The sequence below is a fragment of the Kogia breviceps genome, chromosome 12 (assembly GCF_026419965.1).
Source record: "Kogia breviceps isolate mKogBre1 chromosome 12, mKogBre1 haplotype 1, whole genome shotgun sequence".
Classification (NCBI taxonomy): Eukaryota; Metazoa; Chordata; class Mammalia; order Artiodactyla; family Physeteridae; genus Kogia; species Kogia breviceps.
In genome coordinates this window covers 91284334-91309117 of record NC_081321.1, presented here as the reverse complement: position 1 = coordinate 91309117, position 24784 = coordinate 91284334, and the positions used below count along the sequence as shown (strand labels likewise).

At 50.1% G+C, this 24784-nt stretch overlaps 1 protein-coding gene across 1 annotated transcript; it reads right to left on the bottom strand.

Annotated features, from left to right (window-relative positions):
- Window positions 1-1983: 1983 nt before the first annotated feature.
- Window positions 1984-8979, bottom strand: HMOX1 (heme oxygenase 1). The gene is made up of 5 exons (XM_059080791.2): window positions 8857-8979; window positions 7572-7692; window positions 4984-5475; window positions 3559-3658; window positions 1984-2504 (listed from the first exon to the last, which is right to left on the bottom strand). Exons 1-5 carry the CDS (start codon window positions 8877-8879, stop codon window positions 2374-2376), a joined length of 867 nt encoding a protein of 288 aa, XP_058936774.1. The 5' UTR covers window positions 8880-8979; the 3' UTR covers window positions 1984-2373.
- Between the last annotated feature and the right edge of the window lie 15805 nt (window positions 8980-24784).

The following is a 24784-nucleotide window of genomic DNA, read 5'->3' as shown; positions in this document are numbered from 1 at the left end:
CTATTGGAAAGAACTTTTTATTCCATAGGCTACACTGGCACATACTTACGGGGAGTGTTTAAAATATGAGTCTGTTTATAGGGTTTCAAAATTAGATCAGATGAATCTGAACCTTCAGGGAGGTCTCTCTGCATGGAGACATAGCTTTAACTCATTCTATTTAACAGTTCTTTAATTTTCCACCGTGTGAATAGAATACAAATTATTCAGCCATTGTCCTGTTAGTAGAATTTAAGATGGTTCTCTCTCCTCTCCCTCTCTTCCTTCGTCACTACAAACGGTATCAATGCCCTTGTCACAAAAAACTGGAAACAGGGTGCAGGGTGGGAAGAGCTAAGTCGCTATTTTGAATGCCTACCCTTGGCGTACATATCTCATGAACAGTGGCTCCTGGACTGGTTGCACCTTGGAACCTCCCAGGAAGCTTTTTTTAAAAGAATAAATTTATTTCTGGCTGCGTTGGGCCTTCGGTGTTGTGCACAGGCTTTCTCTAGTTGCGGCGAGCAGGGGCTACTCTTCGTTGCGGTGCGCGGGCTTCTCATTGCGGGGGCTACTCTTTGTTGTGGAGCACAGGCTCTAGGCGCGTGGGCTTCAGTAGTTGTGGCTCGCGGGCTCTAGAGCGCAGGCTCAGTAGTTGTGGCGAACGGACTTAGTTGCTCCACAGCATGTGGGATCTTCCCCGACCAGGGCTCGAGCCCGTGTCCCCTGCATTGGCAAGCAGATTCTTAACTACTGGACTGAAGCTTTTCATAAACAGTGATTCCAGAGTCCTGTCCCAGATCTCCAGAATCAGAACCTCTCCGGGTGGGGCCCAGGATACGCGGGTGTTCTGATGCCACCATCCACAGACTGGGGTTTGGAGGCCACTGGACCCTCCTACCAGCTGTAGGAGGCAGGTGTATTGTTAGTTTCAAGGAGACTTGAAGTGACTTAACCAAGGTTCCAGACTTGGTGACAAAGCCAGAACTAGGGAGAGGTCTCCTGGCGCACAGTCCTCACTCACACAGGAGTCGTGTAAGGAAAAGCCTTGTCCCCTGCTTTGCTAAATACACCTCCAGCCAAGGGCTTTCACTCTCCCAGATTGGGAGGCTGCATTTCTACCATTTCAGTGGCTTTCGGGACTTTGGAGAGTGGAAAAGACTTGGGTTTAGAACTGGCCAGACCTGGTTTAAGTCCTTCCTGACCCTCAGAGAGCGTTAACACTCCTCACAGCTTTTCTCTGAGGATCAAATGAGATGATATCATGGGTGAGATGATTTGTACAGCATGAGAATCACTTAGCAAGAATCACCAAACACTGATCTCCCTTGTTTCATAATAGTATTGTTCACTGTTGGTATTTTACATGCATCTCATTTGCTTTTCAAAACAGATGAGCTGGGTCTCACTGTATTCATGTTAAAGGTGACAGAACTGAGCCCCAAAAAGGTTAATAACTAACCCCAAAGGCAGAGCTACAAAATGGAGTAGCAGTGATTTGAACCAGGGATCATACTCCAGTCCCTAGGATTCACTGTACAGGATACAAATTTTATCCCAGAATCTGCTCATTTCAGCCTAACAGGGAAATCCCATTCTCAGTAAGGCTGAGTCTTGCATCAAGCAGGGTTCACCACAAAGATCTGCCCACCGACTGCTTAAAGGTCACCCCCCCATCCTCAGAACAGAGCACAACATCCCAAACCAGCCCCTGCCATCCCCACCTTCACCCCTTCTCCCCACCAGGCTTTCAAGAACCAAGTGAGGAAAAGTCAGCTCCCCAAAGGTAACAGAGCCCAAGAAAAACACTTCAGGTTACTATTAAGCCATGTAGTTTATTATTTCACATAAAAGTTAGTGACCAAGGCCACAGTGCTGTTAAACCCCTCCCTCCCACCCCGACCCTGTTATAAAAACAAAACGGAACACAACAAAATACCGCAGCTCAGGCCGAGTTAGGAACGAAAAGTGGCTCCAACAAAAACAAGACAGAAACACGAGACACAACATCTTTGCATATTTATACAAAATTGCCATGGCCCAGGGGGCAGGCGGTCACCGCACGTCAACAAGGAGACCGGGGACCCAGGACATTTGGAGGTTCACGACAGCGGTCGCTTCTGGCTACATCTTTTGGGCTCTGCTGCAGGAACGGGGTGGGGAGGGTGCCCTCGGGTCTGGACAGGACACCTCGTCCCACTAAAGTTCAGGTTATTGGCTGGATGTGCTTTTGGTTGGGGGAGATGCCGCAGACTCCTTTCTTCCAGAGACAGAGGGACGCAGGGAGACGGCAGGGACCCCAACAGCTGCTCTCTCTGCCCACGGGAAGGAAGTCGGCCAAGAGGCTGTCCCCCTCCAAAAAGCGTCCACGGCCAGGAGCCAGCACGCTTACATTCACATGGTGTAAAGCCCCACGGCGACCGTTGCCACCAGGAAGCTGAACATGAGGACCCATCGCATGAGCGGCACCTGGGAGAGGATGCCGAGCTCGGGCTTCCCCCTGGATGCGTCTGTGGGAGCAGAGTCTGAAAGAGAAAGGGGACAGTGTCCACACCAGGACGACAGAGGTGGGCCTGTCTGACATCACAGAAAGACAAAGCAGAGGGGCTTCAGCAGGGTCTAGTACAGTCCCGCTCGATGCAAACCAGTAGCCCTCTGGCCACTGCTTACATACCTCCAAAGACAGGGATCTCACTACTTCTCCAAGCTCTCCAGTCTTCCATTTTTGGCCACATTGTGAGGAAGTACCCTCCAGGGATACCCAGGGGACCACACTTCGAGAACTAGTACGTTAGGGCCAAGTCCCCTCACCCCCACCAGGTAGCCAATCCCACCAGGACTGGCCACATTCCAATGTTCCTGGGCTCAATCCCGCCAACAGAGGGGTCGACAGGGGCCTAGCACACATGAGAAAGCCGCAGGGCAGGCGGGCGAGGGAGGCCCCAGGAGCGAAGGCCTGAGGTGACCTACCAAGCAGGTGGCTGAGCCTCACCCCTCCCCGCCCCCAACTCCCAAAGCCACACTGCCACCCACAGGGGTGTCAGGGGACATATGGTGGAGCACTTTGGTGCTTTTGGAAGTTTCCCAGATGTTCTCTCAGCACAGCCACGCCGTCAAGAGCTGTCTGAGAAGTGTGAGGGAGGGACTAACACGAGACACGACCCCGAGGTTACATGTCTTCCCCGCGTCCATGGCGGGGGAAGAGCTAGCAGCTGTCCTGGGCTCCCTGCCCCATGTCAGGGCGTCTCTGCGTGGGCACCATTAAAAGGCCCCCAAAGGAACCTCAATTAAGAGGGGAGAGGGCTTTGCCATGACTTCTGAGGGTCCTTGGTGTGCAAGTCTTCCTTTCGAGCCAGTGACCTAGAACGAGCCCCACCTCCCTGATTCTAGAACTGGGGAGACCAAGGCATGGAGGGGTCACCCACGTGGCTGCAGTCACCCGCTGAAGGCTGGCCCCACGCCCTCTGCCCACGCCCAACTTCGCATTTAAAACATTGAGGAGACAGAAGAGTCAACAGGTGCTGGAGCCAGAGAGCTGCGCCATACGCCCTCCAAATGCCGCCCCCTGCAAGCCCTCACCTTGCGCCCTGCTGCCGGCCCGCCTGCGAAGGTCTGGTGCCCGCGAGGGGCTCTGGTCCTCGGCGTCCTGAGTCAGCAGCCCCTGCAACTCCTCAAACAGCTGCAAGACAAAAGACACGTGTCTCTGTGACAGGTAGGGACTGGCCAGCTGAAGGGAGGTTTGAGGTGTGGTTGTGAAACATTAGGACATACCAAAATCACAGGAAAAGATACTGAACATCCATGGACCTTTCACCCAGCTTAAGAGATAAGATGTCACAAGTCCACCTGACCCGCCTGCCTGCTCCTCCCCAAATGCCTCCCAGTAATAGCCACCCTGAATTCAGGGTTCACCGTGGCCACTCACGCCCTTATGTTGCATCCCCCTGCAACTTATGTCACAAGTGGTACCCTAGCAGGCACTCCATTCTCCTGGTGAGATTCGCCCCTGTGCTCCACGGTATTCATTAGCCAGGGTTTACAGATGAGAAAACTGCAGCTCCCAGGGATTCAATGCCTGAGGCCGAGGCTAACCCAGAGGTCAGGCAGCACGAGCCAACCCTCCCATGGGGCTCTGGCTCCAAACCTCCCGTTCTTTCTACTCTGACAGATTTTCTTGGAGGACTGACCAGGTTTTGTGGGTGATGATTTTGTTTTTTAGGGGAATGCAAGGGAGGGGCATTGCTCCATTAAGGAGTGCTCGGACCAGGCTCTTCTGGGGTCCCAGGCTGGGAATAAAGAGCCAGGGAGAGCATAAGCTGGGAGCCCCAGTCCCCACGGGGCCTTCAGGTGGGGGATAGAGCAATGGGATTCTACAACATCTGGATTAGAAGAAACCTCATCCTCCCCCCGGGAACCCACGCACCCCCAGATCTGCCCAAGAAGGCATCCTTCAAGGCAAGGCCTTGCTCGAAGCTCACCTTCCCCTATATCTGAGACACTCTATAGAAAGATGCATCCCCCCCTCCCTGGCTGGGCTGAGAGGCCCAGAAGGAGGAGGCCACGTCTGCAGCACCCGTAACCCCTGCGGCGCCAACCAGGCTACACACAGACGCACAGGCAACTTGTATGTTGTCAGAGGATTGCCACAGGGTGCTACAGTGGTTGGCGCTCACACCCCACAATAACCACAGCTAATATTAGACAGCTGATGCCATGCCAGGCCTTGCTGATTGAGGAGGACCTGATTGAAATCTGCTTAAACCTCACAACGCTTACGAGATAATGTCATTTCCCCATTTTACAGATAGGAAAACTGAAGTACAAAGCGATTAAGGGATTTTCCCAACGTCATTCAGCCAGTAAGTGGCAGAACTGGAACGCTGGCCCCCGAGCCCCTGCCCTTAACCGTGACCCTTGCCCCCGCCCCGGCCCCACTCTGCGTGAAATGTCCCTGGAGGAGCAGCTGAGGGACGCGGCGGCCACGCAGGGCGGCCAGACCCTCACCTTGATGTTGAGCAGGAAGGCAGTCTTGGCCTCATCCAGGACCCTCTTCTTGACCTCGGGGGTCATCTCCAGAGTGTTCATACGGGAGCGGTACAGCTGCTTGAACTTGGTGACACTGGCGATGTTGGGGAAAGTGAAGAAGGCCAGGCCCTCTGCGGAGCTGGGCAGGTCCAGGGCCTTCTGAGCAATCTTCTTGAGGACCTGGCCCCCAGACAGGTCACCCAGGTAGCGGGTGTAGGTGTGGGCCACCAGCAGCTCGGGCTCGGCGCGCCCCACCTCTTGGAGTCGCTGCACGTAGCGCCTGGTGGCCTGTGTGTAGGGGATGGCCTCCTGCCAGCGGGACCCGTACCAGAAGGCCATGTCCTGCTCGAGGGCCCCCCTTCGGTGCAGCTCCTCCGGGAAGTAGAGAGGGGCAAAGACCGGGTTCTCCTTGTTGTGTTCGATCTCCTCCTCCAGGGCCACATAGATGTGGTACAGAGATGCCATTACCAGCTGAAACCAGAGCGAGCAGGTCGTATAAGAATGCCCCATCCAGCCCCTTCACACTACTGCCTTCAGAGGGACCCTCGCCACCTCCCCGGGCCGGGCCCCCACCTCCTCCCAGCCCCTCCAGTCCCCTCCACACAGCAGTCAGAGGGAGTGTCACAAGAGAGAAACTCGATCATGCACTGTCTGGGCCTAAAACCCTTTTATCACGCTGGATAAAACATGCAGCCTCACTTCATCCTTGGAAAAATCCCCAAAAGGCACAGCTATGCCCATTTTACAGAAAAGGAAACTAAGGCTCAGAAAGAGTTTGCGACACGGAGGTCACACAGCTAGTAAGAAATGGAGCCAAGCCCAGGCATGGCTGGGGGGGCCATCCTGGCTCTGGAAAACGTACGTGAATGAAAGTACTTATAGGAGATGCCAGGCACCTCCGGCCTTTGACCTCTGGGTAACCATCTACAGGGCATGGTTCTCCTCCCCAAAGGAGCCCTCTGGAAGCTGAGCTGGGGGACAGGGCCAGTGCTCCTTGGTTCGGGGAACTCCTGTTACACATTAATTCTCTAGTTTGAGTTTGAAGGAGGACAAAGGTTAAATGTTCTGGTTGAGGTTTCCAGGTGATTTCTGAGCCATAAACGTTCACAGCAGCGCCATTTCTCACCGGGGCAGAAAGCCAGGCAGCCTGGTACAGAACAGCCTGGGCTTTCGATGTGAGGTCTGAGTGGCTCTGCACAAGTCAAGCCTCGGTTCCCTTCCCTGCAAAGAGGGATAATCCAACCACACAGTAATGGGGCTGGTGTGCAGGTCCAGCAGGATGACACAGGTAAAGCACTAGGTACAGCCTGGCACTTATTACTTGAGTCAGAGGTCACGGTGATAAAAAATGCTACCTCCATCAGCATAATCCGAGTGAGCACTGGGTCCTCTCGAGGACCTTTGTGCTGCCTTTGAACTCAATGGCTGAGAAGAAATATCCAAAGTCTACAGTGGCTGGGGATGGGATAGTCCAGCAGCCACGTCCCCACTGCCTCTGCCCCAGCCTCATTTCAGCAACTGTATGTCAGCTTTTTTTTTTTTTTTTGGTGGGGGGGGACGAGGGAGCAAGGGCATAGCCCAGTGCCCCACCCCTTAGAGCTGCACCTTAAATCTCCCTTCGCTGAAGCACCTCTCATGTTGGAAATGGGAGAGGCTCCCGAAAGCAAAAGGCAGGGGTGTCAGGAGTGGAGAGCCACAGCCCCCCGGCTCAGCCCGAACGAGCCTTTCCTCACACCCAGCACCTGCCTGGTTCTTCGCCACATGCTTTCCTTCTATTTGCATAAATTTCATAGTTGTACTGGGAAATAGCAAAACCTGTGCCTCACATACAACGGGCACTTAAGAAAACCCTGCAGGGAATTCCCTGGCAGTCCAGCGGTTAGTACTCTGAGCTTCCACTGCAGGGGACACGGGTTCCATCCCTGGTCGGGGAACTAAGATCCCACGTGCCATGCGGCACAGACAAAAAAAAAAGGAAGAAGAAAAGAAAACCCTGCTGTTGAAAAATCTCATTTCATGGATGAGAGAAAGGTACCTTAGGGAGGATAGATGAGGTGTCCGTAGTCTTACTATTCGGAAATGGATGCGCTCGGGCTTGAACCCACATTCCCCCTTGCCTTCAGAGGCAGATGAGAACTAGGTCAGAAGCATAAGCTCTGAACTGAAACCAGCCTTGGTTCCATTTTGGCCTTTGGCTGTGCGACGTTCTGGTAATTACTTAATCTCTCTGAGCCTTCCTTTCCTCATCTTCCTTATCAAGACTGAGGCACTAATTAGAAATTAAGTAAAATGCCAAGCAGAGCCTAGGTGGTCGGCTGATGGCAGTACTGCTCCAGCCCCTCCACACCACCACATAGCAGGCTGTGAATCTGCTGTGTGACCTTGGGTAAGTCACCTCCCCTCTCTGAGCCTCAATGTCACTATCCGTAAAAAGATTCCCTTGAACATGCCCATCTGGCCCCTCAGCATCCCTGGTCCCCATCCCCACTTAAACCACTGCCCTGAGCCTTGGGAGTATCCACACCCAACATACCCTCTGCCAGGGCTGGTACCATCAGGCCACATACCTTAAAGCCTTCTCGGGTCACCTCGCCCTTCTGAAAGTTCTTCATGAACTCGGCATTCTCTGCCAGGATGTGCACCTCCTTGGTGGCCTCCTTCAGGGCCTCTGACAAATCCTGGGGCATGCTGCAGAGGAAGGGAGGGGTGTGAACAAGGCGGGGGGGGGGCTCTGAGGAGAGTTCTTCCCAACGCTGAGCTTCTTAGGGTACCCCCCACCTGTTGGCAAGACTTAAAGAGATTTCAGCTTTTATCAGGCTTCTCTGCAGAAATCCAGCCTCCCACCTAATAAACAGCCATGTTCCCAACTGCCTTAAGATGCAGCCCCATCCACACTTTTTAGTCATTAAGATGCGATGTAACACGGTCCCCCCCCCCCCAAAACCGAGAGGGAAGTTCTGGTACCACTTATCCTCAGTGGAGGAGAGAAGGGAGCAGCACACCCAGGGAGAAGCAGCCGTGAGCAGGATGCACAATTCACGTTCAACTTTGTAAGTGATTTGATTGGCTTTTAGACCCAAGATTTAATTCATTAACTTTGTTGAGCTCAGATACAAATCTCATGACCCCTTATAATATTTTGCTCATCACAGAGGTGTTTCAGTTAAAAAGGCTAAGTAAACTCAGCTTTACTCAAAGAAAAAGTCCCTGTCGGAGAGTATTTTTGCTGTATGTCTGTATCCGCCTCCCAGAAAGGGGTCTTTTCTCCTTTCTGTCCCACACCTCTTCCAGAAACATCATCCCCTCTTCTGTACGTGCTGATCAAATTCTCGGGAGAAGGAAAGGAGCCAGACTCGGAGGTGGACAGACCAAGGTTCACATCCCAGCTAGCCAGGGAACCTTGGCTTTGCTGCCTCCCCAGCTGTGCCATCCTCATCTGTAAACCGGGACACAGAAGCCACGGTGATGTCCTGCTCCTGCATTCAACAGGTAGTGAGAGGTGGATGCGGCCAAGAGGGGGCTCTAGTAAGAAAAGCAGGCACTCTCACCCAGCCTCGGCCAGCCCCCAGGATCTCGGATTCAGCACACGGCCACCTCCAAGCACACACAAGTCCAAAGCCAAAAGCAAAGTTGGATCCCATGGCAACACTGCCATCGGGTCACCCACCCGGAGCCAGGGAGCCAGGCATGTAAATCATCTTTCATCCCTCCGCCTACCCCACCAGGCGGGACTGGAACCCCGCTCCTCCTTATACCAAAGCCCAAAAGACCGGCCGCCCAAGCGAGGTCGCTTCCTGCTTTCCGGCTGAGTCTCGGCGGGAGGGAGAGGCCGGTCCCTCGCCCCGCGCTTGCCTGTCGGGCTGCGGGCGCTCCATCCTGCGGCGGTGCTGGTGCGGGATCCGGTGCTGGCTCCGACAGCTCAGGACGGCCTCTAGGAGACGGGAGGGCGACTGTGCAGAGCCCAGACCGCGCCGTCTATTTATCCCCGGGTCGGGTCACGTGGCCGCCGCCAGACAACAGATCCACACTTACTGGCCGGACATTGCAACACCCGCGGAGGCCGGCGCCCCGCCCGCCCCTGGCCTGCGGGGGTGGTGGAGGAGGAGCGATCATATGATCCTTGGAAAACAAAGCTATTTAAAACAGGTCGTGAAGAGAAAAAAAACAAAACAAAACAAAACAAAACCAACAACTTGTGGAAATCTGAACAGCTGTGTGATGTTCCCACTTCCAGAGCCTCCCACCCAGTGATGGGACTTGAACGCTCCAGGGATCTGAATGGTTCCAGAGGGCTGGGAGGCAGCGCTTCTCAGAGCAGGAGGTGGGGGGGTGGGGCAACGTCAGGGACTCACCGACCCCAGAGCCTGCCTGCAGTTCCCCCTTTCCCCCTCCCTAGCCTGCTCCCTAAATGTCACCTCCTCCCGGGTCCGTCAGCTGGCAGCCTGCTTCCTCACACACCCTTTAAATGTCCACTTAGGGCCTTTTTTTTTTTTTTTTTTTGAGAACCTACTAAGTGCTAGAGACTGCACTGTTTTCATGGTGCGTCCCTCCAGTTACCCTGTGGGGTAGATCACTGCCATTTTACAGACAGCAAAACTGAGGCTGGGGAATGAAGTGGCATGCCCAAGGTCACACATAAAGCAGGAAGACGGGACCCAAGCCCCAGGGTGAGTCCAGGTCGCTGCCTGCCTCCTCCGGGCCTTCTTAGTACTTGGTGCCCAGCTGGACAGCAATGCTGGTCATCCAGACCACCTCCCCGCTCACCTGAGTAGGGCGCTCTTCCAGGACTCATCAGGTCTGATTCATCTCATCCTCAGTGGCCGCACCAGGCCTGGAACAGAGCTGGCCCTCTGATCAACTGTGGAGTTAATTCTGCAGGAGATTGATCCCTTAGGACTGGGGATAAGTAGGTCACTGGGTGATCCCAAAACAAACAGCGAGGATGATTCGTAAAGCCCCTTCCCAATGCTGCAATACTGGATTCTAGATTAAACAAAACAAACAAAAAAGGTAATTTTGGCTCATCACAAGGATGTTGTTTGTAAACAGGGTAGCAAGTGCCCCACTTCCGAAGGAATGTGAGTACAGGCTTGAGGACCTCAAGCACGGATTCCCCGACTGGGGGACCACGGTGGCTGAGGCATTCCTTCCCAGCTGTACACCTATAGGAGTCTCCAATGTTTGGAGACAGTTTGGAAGAACCAGGCAGGTACAGGAGGTCAGTGTGTCCATCCAGACCAAGGTCAGAGCTCTGGCCCATGATCTCTTCCAGGGTCACGGACCTGAATTTCAGTCACCAAATCAATCCAGTGACCTGGGGGTTGCTGAGCCTCCTAGATAGAAGGGCTGTATGCCAAGGAGTTCAGCTCTTGGTATAAATTATATACCCACCTTCTGCTTCAATGAACAGTGATAGCAATACTAACAGCTAATATTCACTGAGCACCTACTGTGCGCCAGACGCTATACTGAACACATGTATTAACTGATTAAATCCTCATAATAACTCCATAAGGTTGGTACTGTTATTGTCCCCATTTTACAAATGAGGAAGTTGAGGCAGAGAGGTTAAGGGTCTGAACCCAAGCAGTCTGGCACAAAGATTTCAAAATTTAAGGGGCAGTGTCATCTCCCAGTATACAGTGGAGGGGAAGACCACCCAAAGGAACATGCTTATCCCTCTACAGCCCAGAAGTCATCTCCAAGGTTGTCCTTGAAAGGCTCATTCCACAAAGGGTGGCATTTCCTGATTCACAAGATTCACAGAGGTCAGACCTAGAACTGGAGCTGCTAAAAGATTTCAAAAAAGAGTTGCCAAGAACTTTCTAGAAATAACGACTATTAGAAACAGATGCCCCCATTAGAATGTAAGCTCCAGGAGGGCAGGGGCTTTGCTTTATTTTGTGAACTCTCCAGAGACTGGAACCATGCCTGGCAAGTAGCAGCCAACATTGAAAGAATGAATGAATGAATGAATGAATAGTTGCCACAAGATCTCTTTCTGGTAAACATGATAATATTGCTAGGCTGCCAGAAAGGGCTGGAATCAAGCTACAATTACAAATTGCGATCTGAGCCAAACTTTATTGAGCACTTACTATGTGCAGAACCTTTATGTGCAAGGTTGCATTTAATCCTGGCAACAGCTCTGTCACTTTCATCTGCGTTTTGTCCATGTAAATATTAAGGCACAGAGAGGTTAACTAGCTTTCCCAAGTCACACAGCTAGTGATAACAGAGCCAGGATTCAAACCATGGCACTTTGAGCCACAGCCCATACTCCTGACCCCCACACCACATGCCTTCTTACAGGGGGGCTAGTCTGTCCTCCAGGAGTTTAGAGGATAAGAGTGTGAAGGTCTGAATGCTTCCCATCAGCCTGTCCGTTCAGAAACCCCAGAAGGTAAAGCTCGTGTGATCTGACATCTTCGTACTTAACGTGGGGGAGCAGAGGGCCCAAGAGGGGAGGGACTTCCCCAGGCTGTGCCCCATAGGACACAGAGCCTTCAGTGACCCAGAGTTCCTGGCTCCCAGTCCAGGTTTGTTACTCATTCCAGCTTCTTCCCTGGGAGCCCCTGACTTGCTAAGAAGAGACCACCCCTCCATCCCAGACAACCCCAGGGCAAAGGAGTCCGGGTCAGAGTTGATCTAGTGTCTCATCTGTCCCAGTGTTGAGCTTGTGGCCCTTCTCCGTGCTGATTCAGCTTCCTGACTTCCCCCTGCTTCCCTGTCCTCAAGCAACTGGAATGATTTGAACGGTATTCTTTCTCCTCCTGTGGTAGGCTGATGTCCACATCCTAATCCCCAGAACCTCTGCATATGTTATCTTACATGGCAAAACGGTTTTTGCAGAGGGCATTAAATTAAGGAACTTAAAATGGAGAGATTATCCTATATTATCCTCATGGGCCTAATGTGATCAGAAAAGTCCTTATAAGAGGGAGGCTGGGGGCTTCCCTGGTGGCGCAGTGGTTGAGAATCCACCTCCTGATGCAGGGGACGCGGGTTCGTGCCCTGGTCCGGGAAGATCCCGCATGCCACGGAGCGGCTGGGCCCGTGAGCCATGGCCGCTGAGCCTGCGCGTCCGGAGCCTGTGCTCCACAACGGGAGAGGCCACAGCAGTGAGAGGCCCGCATACCTCAAAAAAATAAAAAAAAAAAATTAATTAAAAAAAAAAAAAAAAAAAAAAAAAAAAAAAAAAGAGGGAGGCTGGAGGGTGACAGGTACGGAAGGTGATGTGATAAGGGAAGCAGGACACAGAGAGGCTGGAGGATGCTGTGCTGCTAACTTTGAAGATGGAGTTAGGGGCCACGAGCCAAGGAAAGCAGGCACCCGCCAAAAGCTAGAAAAGGCGAGGAAGTAGATTCTCACCTAGAACTCCAGAAGGAATGCAGCCCTGCCCACCCATTTCAGGACTTCTGACCTCCGGAACTCCAGAGAATAAATCTGTGTCGTTTCAAACCACCGTGTTTGTGCTGCTATCTGCCACGACAGCTTTTGGAAAGCAGGACAGGGACGGACAGAGAGACCCTTCCTGCCATTTCCCAGTGTTACAGCTTTATTGCATCAGAGAACCCCCCACCCTGTCTTTGGGATTTCCTTTCAGAGTCAAATGCTTGAGCAGCTGAAACGGGCCAGTTTTGTATGTGTGCTGGAGGTACGAAGCTGAAGAGGCTAGAAGCCCACCTTGACAGAATGTGGGTACTCAGGGTCCTAATGAAGTCTGGGCCTGGGGAAATGATCCAGAAAGGGGGCAGGGGGCACCAGAGACAAATGTGAGTGGACATCGGAAAGAAACACTGGGGTCTGCTCTGAGCCAAGCATTCTCCCAAGCATGGTCACTTTTCATCCTCCCCAAACCCAGGAGGTGGGCGTTTAGAATCACGGTCCCACGAAGATGTCCTTGCCTAATCCCTGCAACCTGTGAATATGTTCTATTACCATCGAACAGGGGCATACTTTGCAGATGTAATCAAGGTTACAGACCTCAAAGTAGGGAGATCACCCTCGAGTCTCTGGGTGGGCCCAGTCTAGTCACAGGAGCCCTTAGAAGTAGAGAACTTCCCCAGGCTGGAGGCAGAAGAGACCTGGCAGGAGAAGTCAGAGAGACATGAAGTGTGAGAAGGACTCAGCGATCGTGCTGCTAAATCAGAGTCAGGTCAGGGTGGGCCATACAGGCTGGGAGATGTCGGGGGTGGGACGTTGTTTTGGGGCCGCAGGGAAAAGGCACAGCCGAGGCCCCAGGTGGCACAGACCTGGCAGCATGGAGGCCGGTGTGGCTGCAGCAGAGAGTGGGAGGGGACAGGGCAGAAGATGGGAGCAGAAGAGATGGGGACAGAGCGTGTAGGGCCTGCAGGCCATTGCAAGGACCTTTTGCGAGTAGGGGAGACTGCGGGGCTTGGAGGGGAGAAGTGCTGGGGTCTCACTTGGGGTTTCCTGGGATCGATCACTGGTTGCTATGGGTGACACAGGACAGGGGCAGAAGGCTACCTACTGCACAAATCCGGGGAGAGATGATGGTGGCTTGGAAAGGACAGGGAGAGAAGTGGCCTAGGACATTCATATTTTAAAGGCAGCGCTACCAAGAATGTCCGAAGAACAGGAAATGGGATGTGAGAAAGAGAAGTCAAGGATAACTCCAAAGATTTGGTTCAGCCAAGTGGGAAGATGGAATTGTCAGTTTACTGAAGTGGGGGACCTCAGCAACTCAGTCTTGGCCAAGTCCACTTTGAGATGTATAGGACAGGGCTTTGCCAAAGCTGTGCAGACACATGAGTGGGAAGCTTCTACCCTTTTCTGGAAGTTTCACTTCCTCCTGCCAGCTGTGAAAGCTGCCCTTTCACCAAGCACCCCCGTTGGAGGCTGAGGAAGCAGCTGGTGACTCAGCAAAATCTGCCTTTCCTGTCTCCGCCAGTCCCCCCTCCCAACCATGACACAGCAGAAACACAGCGGCGCGAGGGGAAGGTGGAAACGGAGACTCAGCATTACGAAGGCGCGGCCCGCCCTCCTGCCTGCCTGGAAAACATAAGTTGTTTGGGCTGCAGGGAGGGGCCAGGGCTGCGGCTCCCGAGACTCCAAAGTGACAAACAGAGGCGAGGCCCCCGCTGAGGCTGGGGGAACACGGGGTTGGGGGGTAGGCGGCCTCTACCTTCAGCTGGACCGGTATTCCAGGAGAATCGGTGGCCCCCCCGCCTGGGTGTCCTCAAGCAGGGGGCACCCCAGGTAAACAGGGTCACTCAGGGTGTCCTGACCGCACCCATGCCCCACACAGACCTTGACCCAGCGGGGGTGGGGCGGGGGGTGGCCCGGGGAGCGCAGCCTAAATGGAACACAGCCTTCCTCTCCGCAAGGCAGACGACCCCAAGTCGTGAAAACCATCCTCAGTCTGGACTGCAAAACACTGACTCTTTCAGCGTTGTCAGAGACCTCCTAAAGAAGGTTGAAAGCCCACCAGGAGAATATGGGAGAAAGATGTTCGCTCCACGTGTAACAGACAAAAGATGAACATTCCTAATAAAAGAGCTCCCCATGTTATATGTGTATAACTGAATCACTTTGTCCACTTGAAACTAACACAACCTTGTAAATTAACTGTACCGTAATGCAAATAAAAATAAAGTTAAAAAGAGAGCGAGAAAAGAAAAAAGAGCTCCCCAAAGCAGTAAGATGGCCACCAGGAAATGTTAGCATTTAATAGGGGTTGCTTATCATGACCTCCTGGGAGGGCTGGGTGCCCTCACCGACAAAAAAGCAGGAGAAGAGGGGGGGGGCCCTGGCCTTGATGGAACAACACCTTTTCATTCCTTATCTCCTCTACTCCTTCTCCTGTCCACATGGCGGTTGGGATAAAGTGCACACTCTTTAGCCTGGCACTCCCAGCCCTCGGCCATGTCTCCAGTGGGAGGGATCTCACCCTACTTGCTCCCTCGCACCCTGTGTGCCAGTCTCAGGAATACCTACCTCCCCCTGAACTACCGAGGCTCCCATGCCTCTGGTCCCTCTTGCCTAGAATGCTCTCTCCTGTCCCTTTGCTGGGCTGGTCACCTTTCAAGACTCAGCCCAGAAACAGATTAGAGGCCTCCATGAAATAGCTAAACCTATAAAACATACAGAATAAATCATAAAGGAAAATCTTACTGACCTTAGATTTGGCAAAGATTTCTCAAATACAACCAAAATAAACCAAAAAAAGCACAAAATATTAAAGAAAAAAAAACTAATGGGACTTCATTAAAAGTTAAGACTTTTGCTCCTTCAAAGACACTGTGACCAAGAAAAGAGGCGTCAAAGACTAGAAGAAAATAGTTGCAAAAATATATCCAACAAAGGACTTGTCTAGCATATGTAAAGAACCGATATGATTCAATAATAAGAAGGCAAATAAGTGCATTTTTAAAAGCAGGTAAAAAGTCTGAACAGACAATTTACCAGAGAAGATATGTGAATGCTAACTAAGCACATGAAAAGATATTCAAGTTCATAGGTCGTGAGGGCAATGCAAATTAAAACTGGTGTGAGACTTCACTACACACCTATCCTAATGGCTAAAATTAAAGGCTGTTTTTTCCTGCCGTTGAGAATGCAGAGCAACGAGAACACTCATTTACTGCTGGTGGGAACATAAAACGGTACTCGCAGGAGGCCAGAGTGTGACCCTCCCCAAACTACCACTTTGGTATAAGGGTTATTTTGAGCTAAAGACAACTGAGAAACAGCAAATGCCAGGAAACCATCCTCTGCTTTCCCCCTTACCTGCTTCAAAGCAGAGGCTGAGACAACTCCAGACTCTTAGCCCAGGGATGGTACTCAGAGGAATCGGCATAACAAACCTTACCAAATTAACCCTTATCTTCCACTAGTTTCCCCCATATATTTACCCTCCCCCAGCTTGCTGCCCCCCAAAGCCTAAACTCTTTTTCCTTTTCTTGTCACCTGTCTACACATTCATTCTGTTAAGATGCTACATAAGCCCCAGTTCTAACCACTCTTTTGAGTTACTCAGCACTGTGTTCCTCCCGTGTGGATGTACGCTGTGTGTGTTAATACACTCTGCTTCTCTCTTATTAACTTATCTTTTAAAAAAATAAATAGTTAATTAATTAATTTGGTTGCACCGGGTCTTAGTTGCGGCTTGCCGGCTCCTTAGTTGCAGCACGTGGCTCCTTAGTTGTAGCATGCAAACTCTTAGTTGTGGCATGCATGGGGGCTCTAGTTCCCTGACCAAGGATCGAACCCGGGCCCGCTGCATTGGGGGTTCGGAGTCCTAACCACTGCGCCACCAGGGAAGTCCCTAACTTATCTTTCATTGGCTTAATTTCCAGGGCCCCCAGCTGGGAACCTAGGAGGGTTAGAGGAAAAAGGTTTTTTTCCTCCCCTACAGTACAACCGCTTTGGAAAACAGTCTGGCAATTTCTTAGGAGGCTAAGCATACACCTACCGTACAACCCAGTGATTCCACTCCTAGGTATGTATTTACCTACAAGAAATGAAAGCATATGTTCACCCTGGTACATGAATGATTACAGTGGCTTTATTTGCAAAAGTCCCAAACTGGAAACAACCCATCAACAGGTGAATGGAAAAACAAATTGTGGTATGAACATACTCTGGATACCCGGCAATGAAATGGAATATGAACCATTGACCCACACAGCATGAATGAGTATCAAAATGACTATGCGGAGTAAAAGAAGCCGGCCCCACTCAAAAGAGTACTTACTGGATAATCCCATTTATATAAATTATATATGAAATGTCCATAGAACTACATAAAGTTTCAGGAGATGCAAACTAATAGAATCGGATCAGTGGTTATCTCATTGGAGGGGGGATTACAAAGGACCATGAAGAAACTTTTGGGAATGATGAAAAAGTTCATTATCTTGGTTGTGGAGATGGTTTCATGGTACACATACGTCAAAATTCATCAGTCGGCATACTTTAAATATGTAGAATTTATTGTATGTCAGTTACATCTCGATAAAGCTGTAAAACAAACCAACTCAGCCCAGACTTTGCCGATGTTCTTCCCTTCGCCTTATGGGGTCCCCCCACTGAGGTCCCTGTGTCCCAGCTGCCCTCATCCTGACCATGAGCTCCTTGAAGACAGTAAGGACTGTGTCGCTTCTATGCCCAGAGCCTGGCACAAGGCAAGAAGTCACTATGTATTAAATGAATGAAGCTTAGCAGGGTTAAATCTCCTGCCGATGGTCACACAGCTCACCTAGGACTTGAGGCCAGGTGTGTCTGGCTCTAAAGCACGCTTAAGTTCTACAGCACTGAGCTGGGCCTAAGGCAGTGAGGGATGGAGAAGGACCAGCACCTTTCTCGAACATTACCTAGCCTCCATTAGCACAGGTCCAGGGGCTGAAGACCTATGGCGAGGCCAGGCAGCAGCCCAGTGTTTGGGAGCTGAGACGGCTGGAGAGCTTGGCCAATATGGAGCCTGACTATGGCTCCAGGACCTGGTTGGACCTGGTTCAGTCTGATCACAGCACTTGTAGGTAGTGTAGACTGGTCAAAACAATGAACGCTAAGCAAAAGGACTGCCGTCAAATTTGGGATTCTTGACTTACCTCGTGTGTACACTTCAACCCCATTAAGGTTTTAATCCTTGTCTGACAAAGCGAGGAGTCATAACAGCATCAGCTCAAGGGGGGGGGGGTGGTAAGGATTAAATCAGTTTAATATCTGTAGGAAGCTGAGAGCCGGGCCTGGCACAGGAAGCCTGTAATGAGTGTTAGCTGTTGTTTGGTCAGAAAGTGGCATCCAGTTCCCCTTTTAGGACCCCCCAGAGCCTTCTTCCTATATCTAGAAGTCTCTGGATGGTTCTGAGTAGGGTGAGGTCACTAACATCTGACAAACCTTGCTCTCAGTTGGGAGTTTTGAATATCAGATTCCTCATCTTTATTTTTTTCTCAAAAAGTAATCTTTGAAATAATTCCAAATATGCAGAAGCTGCAGGAATAATACAGAGAATTCCTGTATGTTTTCACCTAGATTCACACCAGGTGCTAGGTTAGCATTTGGTCACATTTGTTTTATCATTCATCCTGTCTCTCTTGATTTTTTATATATATACATACTCTTTTTGATATGATATATATTTATTTGTTATTTTTTAATTTAAAAATTTTTAAATTTTATGTGCAGGATCTTAGTTCCTTGACCAGGGATAGAACCTATGTCCCCTGCATTGGGACTGCAGAGTCTTAACCATTGGACTGCCAGGGAAGTCCCTATAGAATACATATTTATTTAAAAAAAAATTTTCCTGGCTCATTTAGTATGTATTATATCTGGAAGACTGTCTCTTGTAACCTGCAGTACAATTATAAACATCAGGAAATTTGACTTTTATACAAATCATTATATAAAGCCTATATGCAAATTTCACCAATTGCCCTCAAAGGTCCTTTATAGCCCTTTCCCTCAGTCCAGGTTCTAACCCAGATGCTGCATTGCATTTGGTAGTCCTGCTTCTTTGCCCTCTGCAGCCTCTGTTTCATGGCTTTGTCGTTTGGGGATGCTCCGGACTGGCTGTTTCTCAGACGACCCTGCCTGTGACTAGATCCCCATCTCCTAAAGCGGATCATCACGCCCACCCCACTGGGCTCTGCAGTCTGCAGTGTGAAGCCTCCAGCACTGCGCCTGGCCCCTAAGAAATGTTAGTTCCCTAAAACAGGGATGAGGCGAGGACAGCAGGCTGGGGAGGAGAGGAAGGGAAGAGGAGGAGAGGAGGGCTCGGCTTGCTGGACTCCTATGTCAGTGGGGACGTGCGGGATCCAGGGAGTCCCCGCCTCCGCCCGCCGGGCAGCGGGGACTTTGCCCGGAGGGATTAAACCGGGAGCAGCTGGAACCGTGACTCAGCGAAAACAGATCTCGGGACCGTGACTCAGCGAAAAGCCGCAGGGAACCGTGACTCAGCTGTACGTGCTGGGAAAGGATTGCTCAGCAGGGCAGGCGGAGCCCGGCCACTTGCGCTGGCGCCCAGGCAGTCCTCAGGAAGGGGACAGCGTGCCGGCCTTGATCGCCGACTCCTCTCCAACTCACTTTTCTGAGCGCTAACAGCCGTTTAACACCAGGGCCGACCGTGCAGGGCTGTTGGGAGGCTTACATGAGCTCTGGAATGGTAGACATAAGGTACAGGGTACCTTAACAAATGACCTGGAGCGAGTGACTCCGCCACTCGCTCTCAGCAGTGTGGGAACTGCTGCAGCGCCTCGAAGGTGGTTGGCCCAGCCGAGCGATCAGCGATTTCCTTCTGCCTGATTCAATAAACACTTGGTTGTCTCTCTGAGACTGCATTTTCCCCATCTTAAAACTGAGGGACAGGGACTTCCCTGGTGGCCGGTGGTTAAGAATTCACCTGCCAATGCAAGGGACACGGGTTTGATCCCTGGTCGGGGAAGATCCCACGTGCCGCAGAGCAACTAAGCCCGTGCACCACAGCTACTGAGCCTGCGCTCTAGAGCCCGCGAGCCACAACTACTGAAGCCCACGTGCCTAGAGCCCATGCTCCGCAACAAGAGAAGCCACCGCAATGAGAAGCATGTGCACCTCAACGAAGAGTAGCCCCCGCCCGCTGCAACCAGAGAAAGCCCGCACGCGGCAACCAAGACCCAAACGCAGCCAAAAATTAATTAATTAATTAAAGAAAAAGAAATTAACAACAACAAAAAAACCTGAGGGACAAGATAAGCTCCCTTCACTTAATGACATTCCATGGGTCTATTATCATCCTTGAAGCTTAGATAAATTTTTGAAATAATCTGATTTATCCACCAGTTATGAAAGTACTGCATGGCTATCTGCAACAGTGAAATCTGTAATCTCACACTTGCAGACAATCAGTGTTAATATGCTAGCATTTTTTTAATTGAAAAAATGTGTCATACTCACAAAGGAGTGAGTATACAATATGATATGTAAGAAACAGTGAGCACAGCTTAAGAAAGAGGTGTCTTTACAGCCTTTTTCTTTGCAAATTCTGTATGTTGTGATCATGTCTATTTTGTGCCTTTTTTTCCCCTTTTACTTAACTGTTTTCCCCAAATATCACAAGCCCCTTGTAAGCATCATTTCAAAGGCTGCATAAAAATTCACTGAGTGGACATATTCATTCATTCAACATATAATATACCTAAGTGGCCAGCCCCTATGTTTAAACTTTGGGTTGCTTTCTTTTTCTTTTCTTTTCCTTTTTTTCTATCAACAGGGGAAGATGAGTATTTAAAACAAACAAAAATAACCTCAGTGGATTTCATATAGCAGGGGAGGGGCAAAATTCACATCAGAGATTTGCCTTTTTGATTTTGGAACACACTTTGCTGCCTCACACCCACCCCACAAGGTCTGAAAGGAGAAGGTGAAACAGAAGGAGGAAGGGTGGAGAAAGGGTGATGAGGAAGGGGCTTCTGAGACAGGGTCCTTCAGCTGAAAAGTCAGCCCACGGAAGTCAGAATACAGCCCAGCTGCTAAACTGAGGCTTAGGGTGAGAAAGTGGTGAATGGCCACTGGGCTTGTGGACAGAGGCAGCAAATATTCAACTTGAAGGTGCTGCCTTTGCTGCGTGCCCTGTAATTCTCCTCCACCACCCCAGACCCTCAGTCAAAATCTGCAGTTCACAGAAGTCTCAGGCAGCGCTCTTTGCAGGAGTGAAGATGGGTTCCCTGAGAAGAGATGGAGGTTTCAGAAGCAAGAAATGCGGGCAAGGGTGGTGGTCTGGGGGACTGTGAGCTCCCCCAGCAAGAGGTGCCTGTGGTGGGGGCTGGGTACTTTGTATTTGAGAATGTAAAAAAAGGGTGTTGCTACATAATTCAAGGAGTTGGGGCACCAGGGAGGCACACACTGGGTCACACATCATTGTGAATAACAACAAAAGGAACATCTTCAGGCAAAAAGTGTTTCCTTATATAAAGTAGATGAACAACAAGGACCTATGGTCTAGCACAGGGAACTATATTCAACATCTTGTAATAACCTATAATGGAAAAGAACCTGAGAAAGAATATATATGTATATACGTATAACTGAATCACTTTGCTGTATACCTGAAACTAACACAACATTGTACATCAACTATACTTCAGTAAAAGAAAGTTTATTGAAAAAGTGTTTCCTGGGCTTCCCTGGTGGTGCAGTGGTTGAGAGTCCGCCTGCCGATGCAGGGGACACAGGTTCGTGCCCCGGTCCAGGAGGATCCCACGTGCCGCGGGGCGGCTGGGCCTGTGAGCCGTGGCTGCTGAGCCTGCGCGTCCGGAGCCTGTGCTCTGCAACGGGAGAGGCCACAACAGTGAGAGGCCCGCGTACCACAAAAAAAAAAAAAAAAAAAGTGTTTCCTGCATTTTTGACTATGGGTTTCCGTAGAAACCCGAGAGCAGAATTACTGCGTCAAAGCATAAACATATTTTTAAGGCCTCTACAGTCTTTTGCCTAATTATAAGTAAAAGTAAGTTATTGCTTTTTAAAACTTTGATTATTTCCCACATTTTGTATAGTAAATATGCCTTTTATTATTGAAGCAGAGGGAGGGGGTTTGTTTTCGTTTGTTTGAGTGACAGCCTGGGGGAAGGACCACCTCGGGGTCCTGTGAGCGAAGGCAGCAAGGGGTCCGGGACCCGCCCCCTCAGGAAAGGAGAAAGGATTCTCTCATCACAGGAAGAGGCCTGTGATGCTGCACCCAGGGTAGGGAGGAGCCTTCTCACAGGTCACTTGGCAGCCCTAACCCCCAGTACATCAGTATGTGATTTTGCCCTGAGCATTTGGCTGGGCAGCTGGCTGTAGGTATGTGTAAGTGTGTGCATGTGCTGTGTGTGCATGTGTGTGTGCCTGTGCTGTGTGCACCTGTGCTGTGTGTGCCTGTGTTGTGTGTGCATGTGTTGTGTGTGCCTGTGCTGTGTACGCATGTGTTGTGTGTGCATGTGTTGTGCAGTGATGCAGTGGGGTGGTGGAGGAGGCGATGAGGAATGCAGGAGAAGCTTGGTGGTGTGTTGAAGGGGGAGGAAGAGCTCTCCTCCCTCCCTCCTCTCGCGGGAGCTCAGCCTCAGCCTCTGGGAGAAGGGGAAGTAGAATTGGCTGAAAAGGCTGATATGTGCCCCTGTGGAGTATGGGGTGAAGTTCAAGGTAGCCTTATGCAATAGGGAAGAAGGAACCTAACTCTACATTGGTTCTGTTTCTTTTACTTGAACCTTTGTATTATATTGCTTTTGCTACAAGTTAAGAATGTTGCCTATAGCCTGAAATACACAGGATAGCCCATTCTGAGGGCGCTGACCTTTAAAGGGCTAACGCTTTTCCATGCATATATAGAGAAAAAGTTGCAGAACAGAGAATAACATTTGTCTTGTTGGAGGGTTCCAGAACATCGTGACCTGACCTACCTGGACAGCTGCAAGAACAAAGGATTCTGACACCTCGAAGTCTACAACAACCAAACACCCACCCCCACTGCTTTAGAACAAAAGAAGCCTGAATTCTGTGTTGGGTAAGATGGTTCTTTGGGACACTAGTCCACCATCTTCTCGGTCAGCTGGGTTTCCGAATAAAGTCACTATTCCTCGCCCCAACAACTTGCCTCTTGATTTATTGGCCTGTTGTGCAGTGAGCAGTACAAGCTTGGACTCAGTAGCACTTAGGGAATGTTCTAGGCAGAATTGTGTCCCCCCCAGAATTCATATGTTGAAGCCCTAACCTCGACATATGAATGTGACTGTGTTTGGAGATGAAGTTAACACGAGGCCCTTAGGGTGGCCCTAATCCAATGTGACTGGTGTCCTTCTAGGAGGAGAGATACAGAGAGCCGCGGGGCACATGCCCAGAGGAAGGGTCATCTGCGAGCCATGGAGAGAGGCCTCAGAAGAAACCAGCCATGCTGACTGTTGCACCTCCAGCCTTCAGAACTGGGAGAATGAATGTGTGTTGCCACCCGGTCTGTGGCACTTGGTCCTGGCATCCCTAGCAAACTAACATGGGGTCCCCGACTCCAAAACCTGGAGGGACCCTGAGAGATCAGACTTATCCAACTCTGCCTTCCTCTCCTCTTCTCCCTTTCTCATTTTTATTTATTTATTTATTTTTTTTTTATTGCGGTACGCAGGCCTCTCACTTGTTGTGGCCTCTCCCTTGTTGTGGCCTCTCCCATTGCGGAGCACAGGCTCCAGACGCGTAGGCTCAGCGGCCATGGCCCACGGGCCCAGCCGCTCCGCAGCATGTGGGATCTTCCCGGACCGGGGCTTGAACCCGTGTCCCCTGCATCGGCAGGCGGATTCTCAACCACTGCACCACTAGGGAAGCCCCTTCTCCCTTTTTATTGTGAAAGCATTTCAGACCTTCCAAAAAGCTGAATGGAACAGCATGGTGAGCGCCAGCACACCCGTCCCTGAGGTCACACACTGTTGACACTTTGCTGCTTTTGTTTCTCTCCCTCCTTTTCTCTTTTATAGGCAGACCTTGGAGATATTTGCAGGTTCAGATCCAGATCACCGCCATAAAACCAAGATTGCAATAAAGAGAGTCATACAAATTTTTTGATTTTCCCAGTGGATATCAAAGTTGTACTATACTGTAACCTAAGTGTGCAATAGCATTATGTCTTAAAAAAATGTGTATACCTTAATTTAAAAATACTTTTCTTATCATACTAAGTGAAGTAAGTCAGAGAGAGAAAGACAAATACCATATGATATCACTTATATGTGGAATCTAAAATATGACACAAATGAACTTATCTGTGAAACAGAAACAGACTCACAGATCTAGAGAACAGACAGGTGGTTGCCAAGGGGGAGGGGGTTAGAGGAGGAATGGAGTGGGAAGTTGGGGTTAGCAGATGTCAGCTTTTAGATAGAGGATGGATAAACAAAGTCCTACTGTATTCAATGTCCTATGACAAACCATAATGGAAAAGAGTATTTAAAAAAAGAATATATATCTATATATCTATATGAATCCCTTTGCTGTAAGCAGAAATTAACACAACATTGTAAATTAACTATACTTCAATTTAAAAAGTTAAAAAATTAAAAAAAAAAGATTTTCTTGCTACAAAATGCTATCATCTGACAACACAGGGTTGCCACAAACCTTCAATTTGTTAAAAAAATGCAGTATCTGCAATCACAGTAAAAAGAGGTATGCCTGCATTCTTTTTTTTCAGCACTGTTTGAAAGTACATTGCAGACATCATAACCCTTCACCTGTGAGAGAAAGGGCTCCTGCTATCATCATCACACTAAAAAGGTGACCGCTGACTCCATGATGTCTTTCACCATCTGTCCACATTCCATTTCCCCAGGGATCCCCAAAACAGCTCTTTAAAAGACACCTTCCTCCCCCATAACCCAGTCAAGTTTCACACCTTCCTTTTGCTTTTCATGTCTTTTTAGTATCTTTTAACAGTATCTTTTGACATTAACTTGTGAAGAGTTGTTTTGAAACGTTAGGTTACCTTGAAAATGTCCAATGTTCGGGACTTCTCTCCTGGTCCAGTGGCTAAGACTCCATGCTCCCATTGCAGGGGGCCCAGGTTCGAACCCTGCTCAGGGAACTAGATCCCACAGGCTGCAACGAAGATCCTGTGAGCCACAACTAAGACCTGGCATAGCCAAATAAATAAATAAATATTAAAAAAGGAAAACAATACTCCCATTTACCATTGCAACAGAAAGAATAAAATACCTAGGGATAAACCTGCCTAAGGAGGTGAAAGACTTGTACTCAGAAAACTTTAAAACACTGATGAAAGAAATCAAAGATGACATAAACAGATGGAGAAATATAC

Excerpts from the sequence above, each read along its gene's own strand:
- HMOX1 (XM_059080791.2), bottom strand. The coding sequence starts at position 8,879 with ATGGAGCGCCCGCAGCCCGACAG. Across the intron at positions 5,476-7,571 it reads TGACCCGAGAAGGCTTTAAG|CTGGTAATGGCATCTCTGTA; the intron begins GTATGTGGCCTG and ends CTCTGGTTTCAG. Across the intron at positions 2,505-3,558 it reads GGCCGGCAGCAGGGCGCAAG|ACTCTGCTCCCACAGACGCA; the intron begins GTGAGGGCTTGC and ends TTTCTCTTTCAG.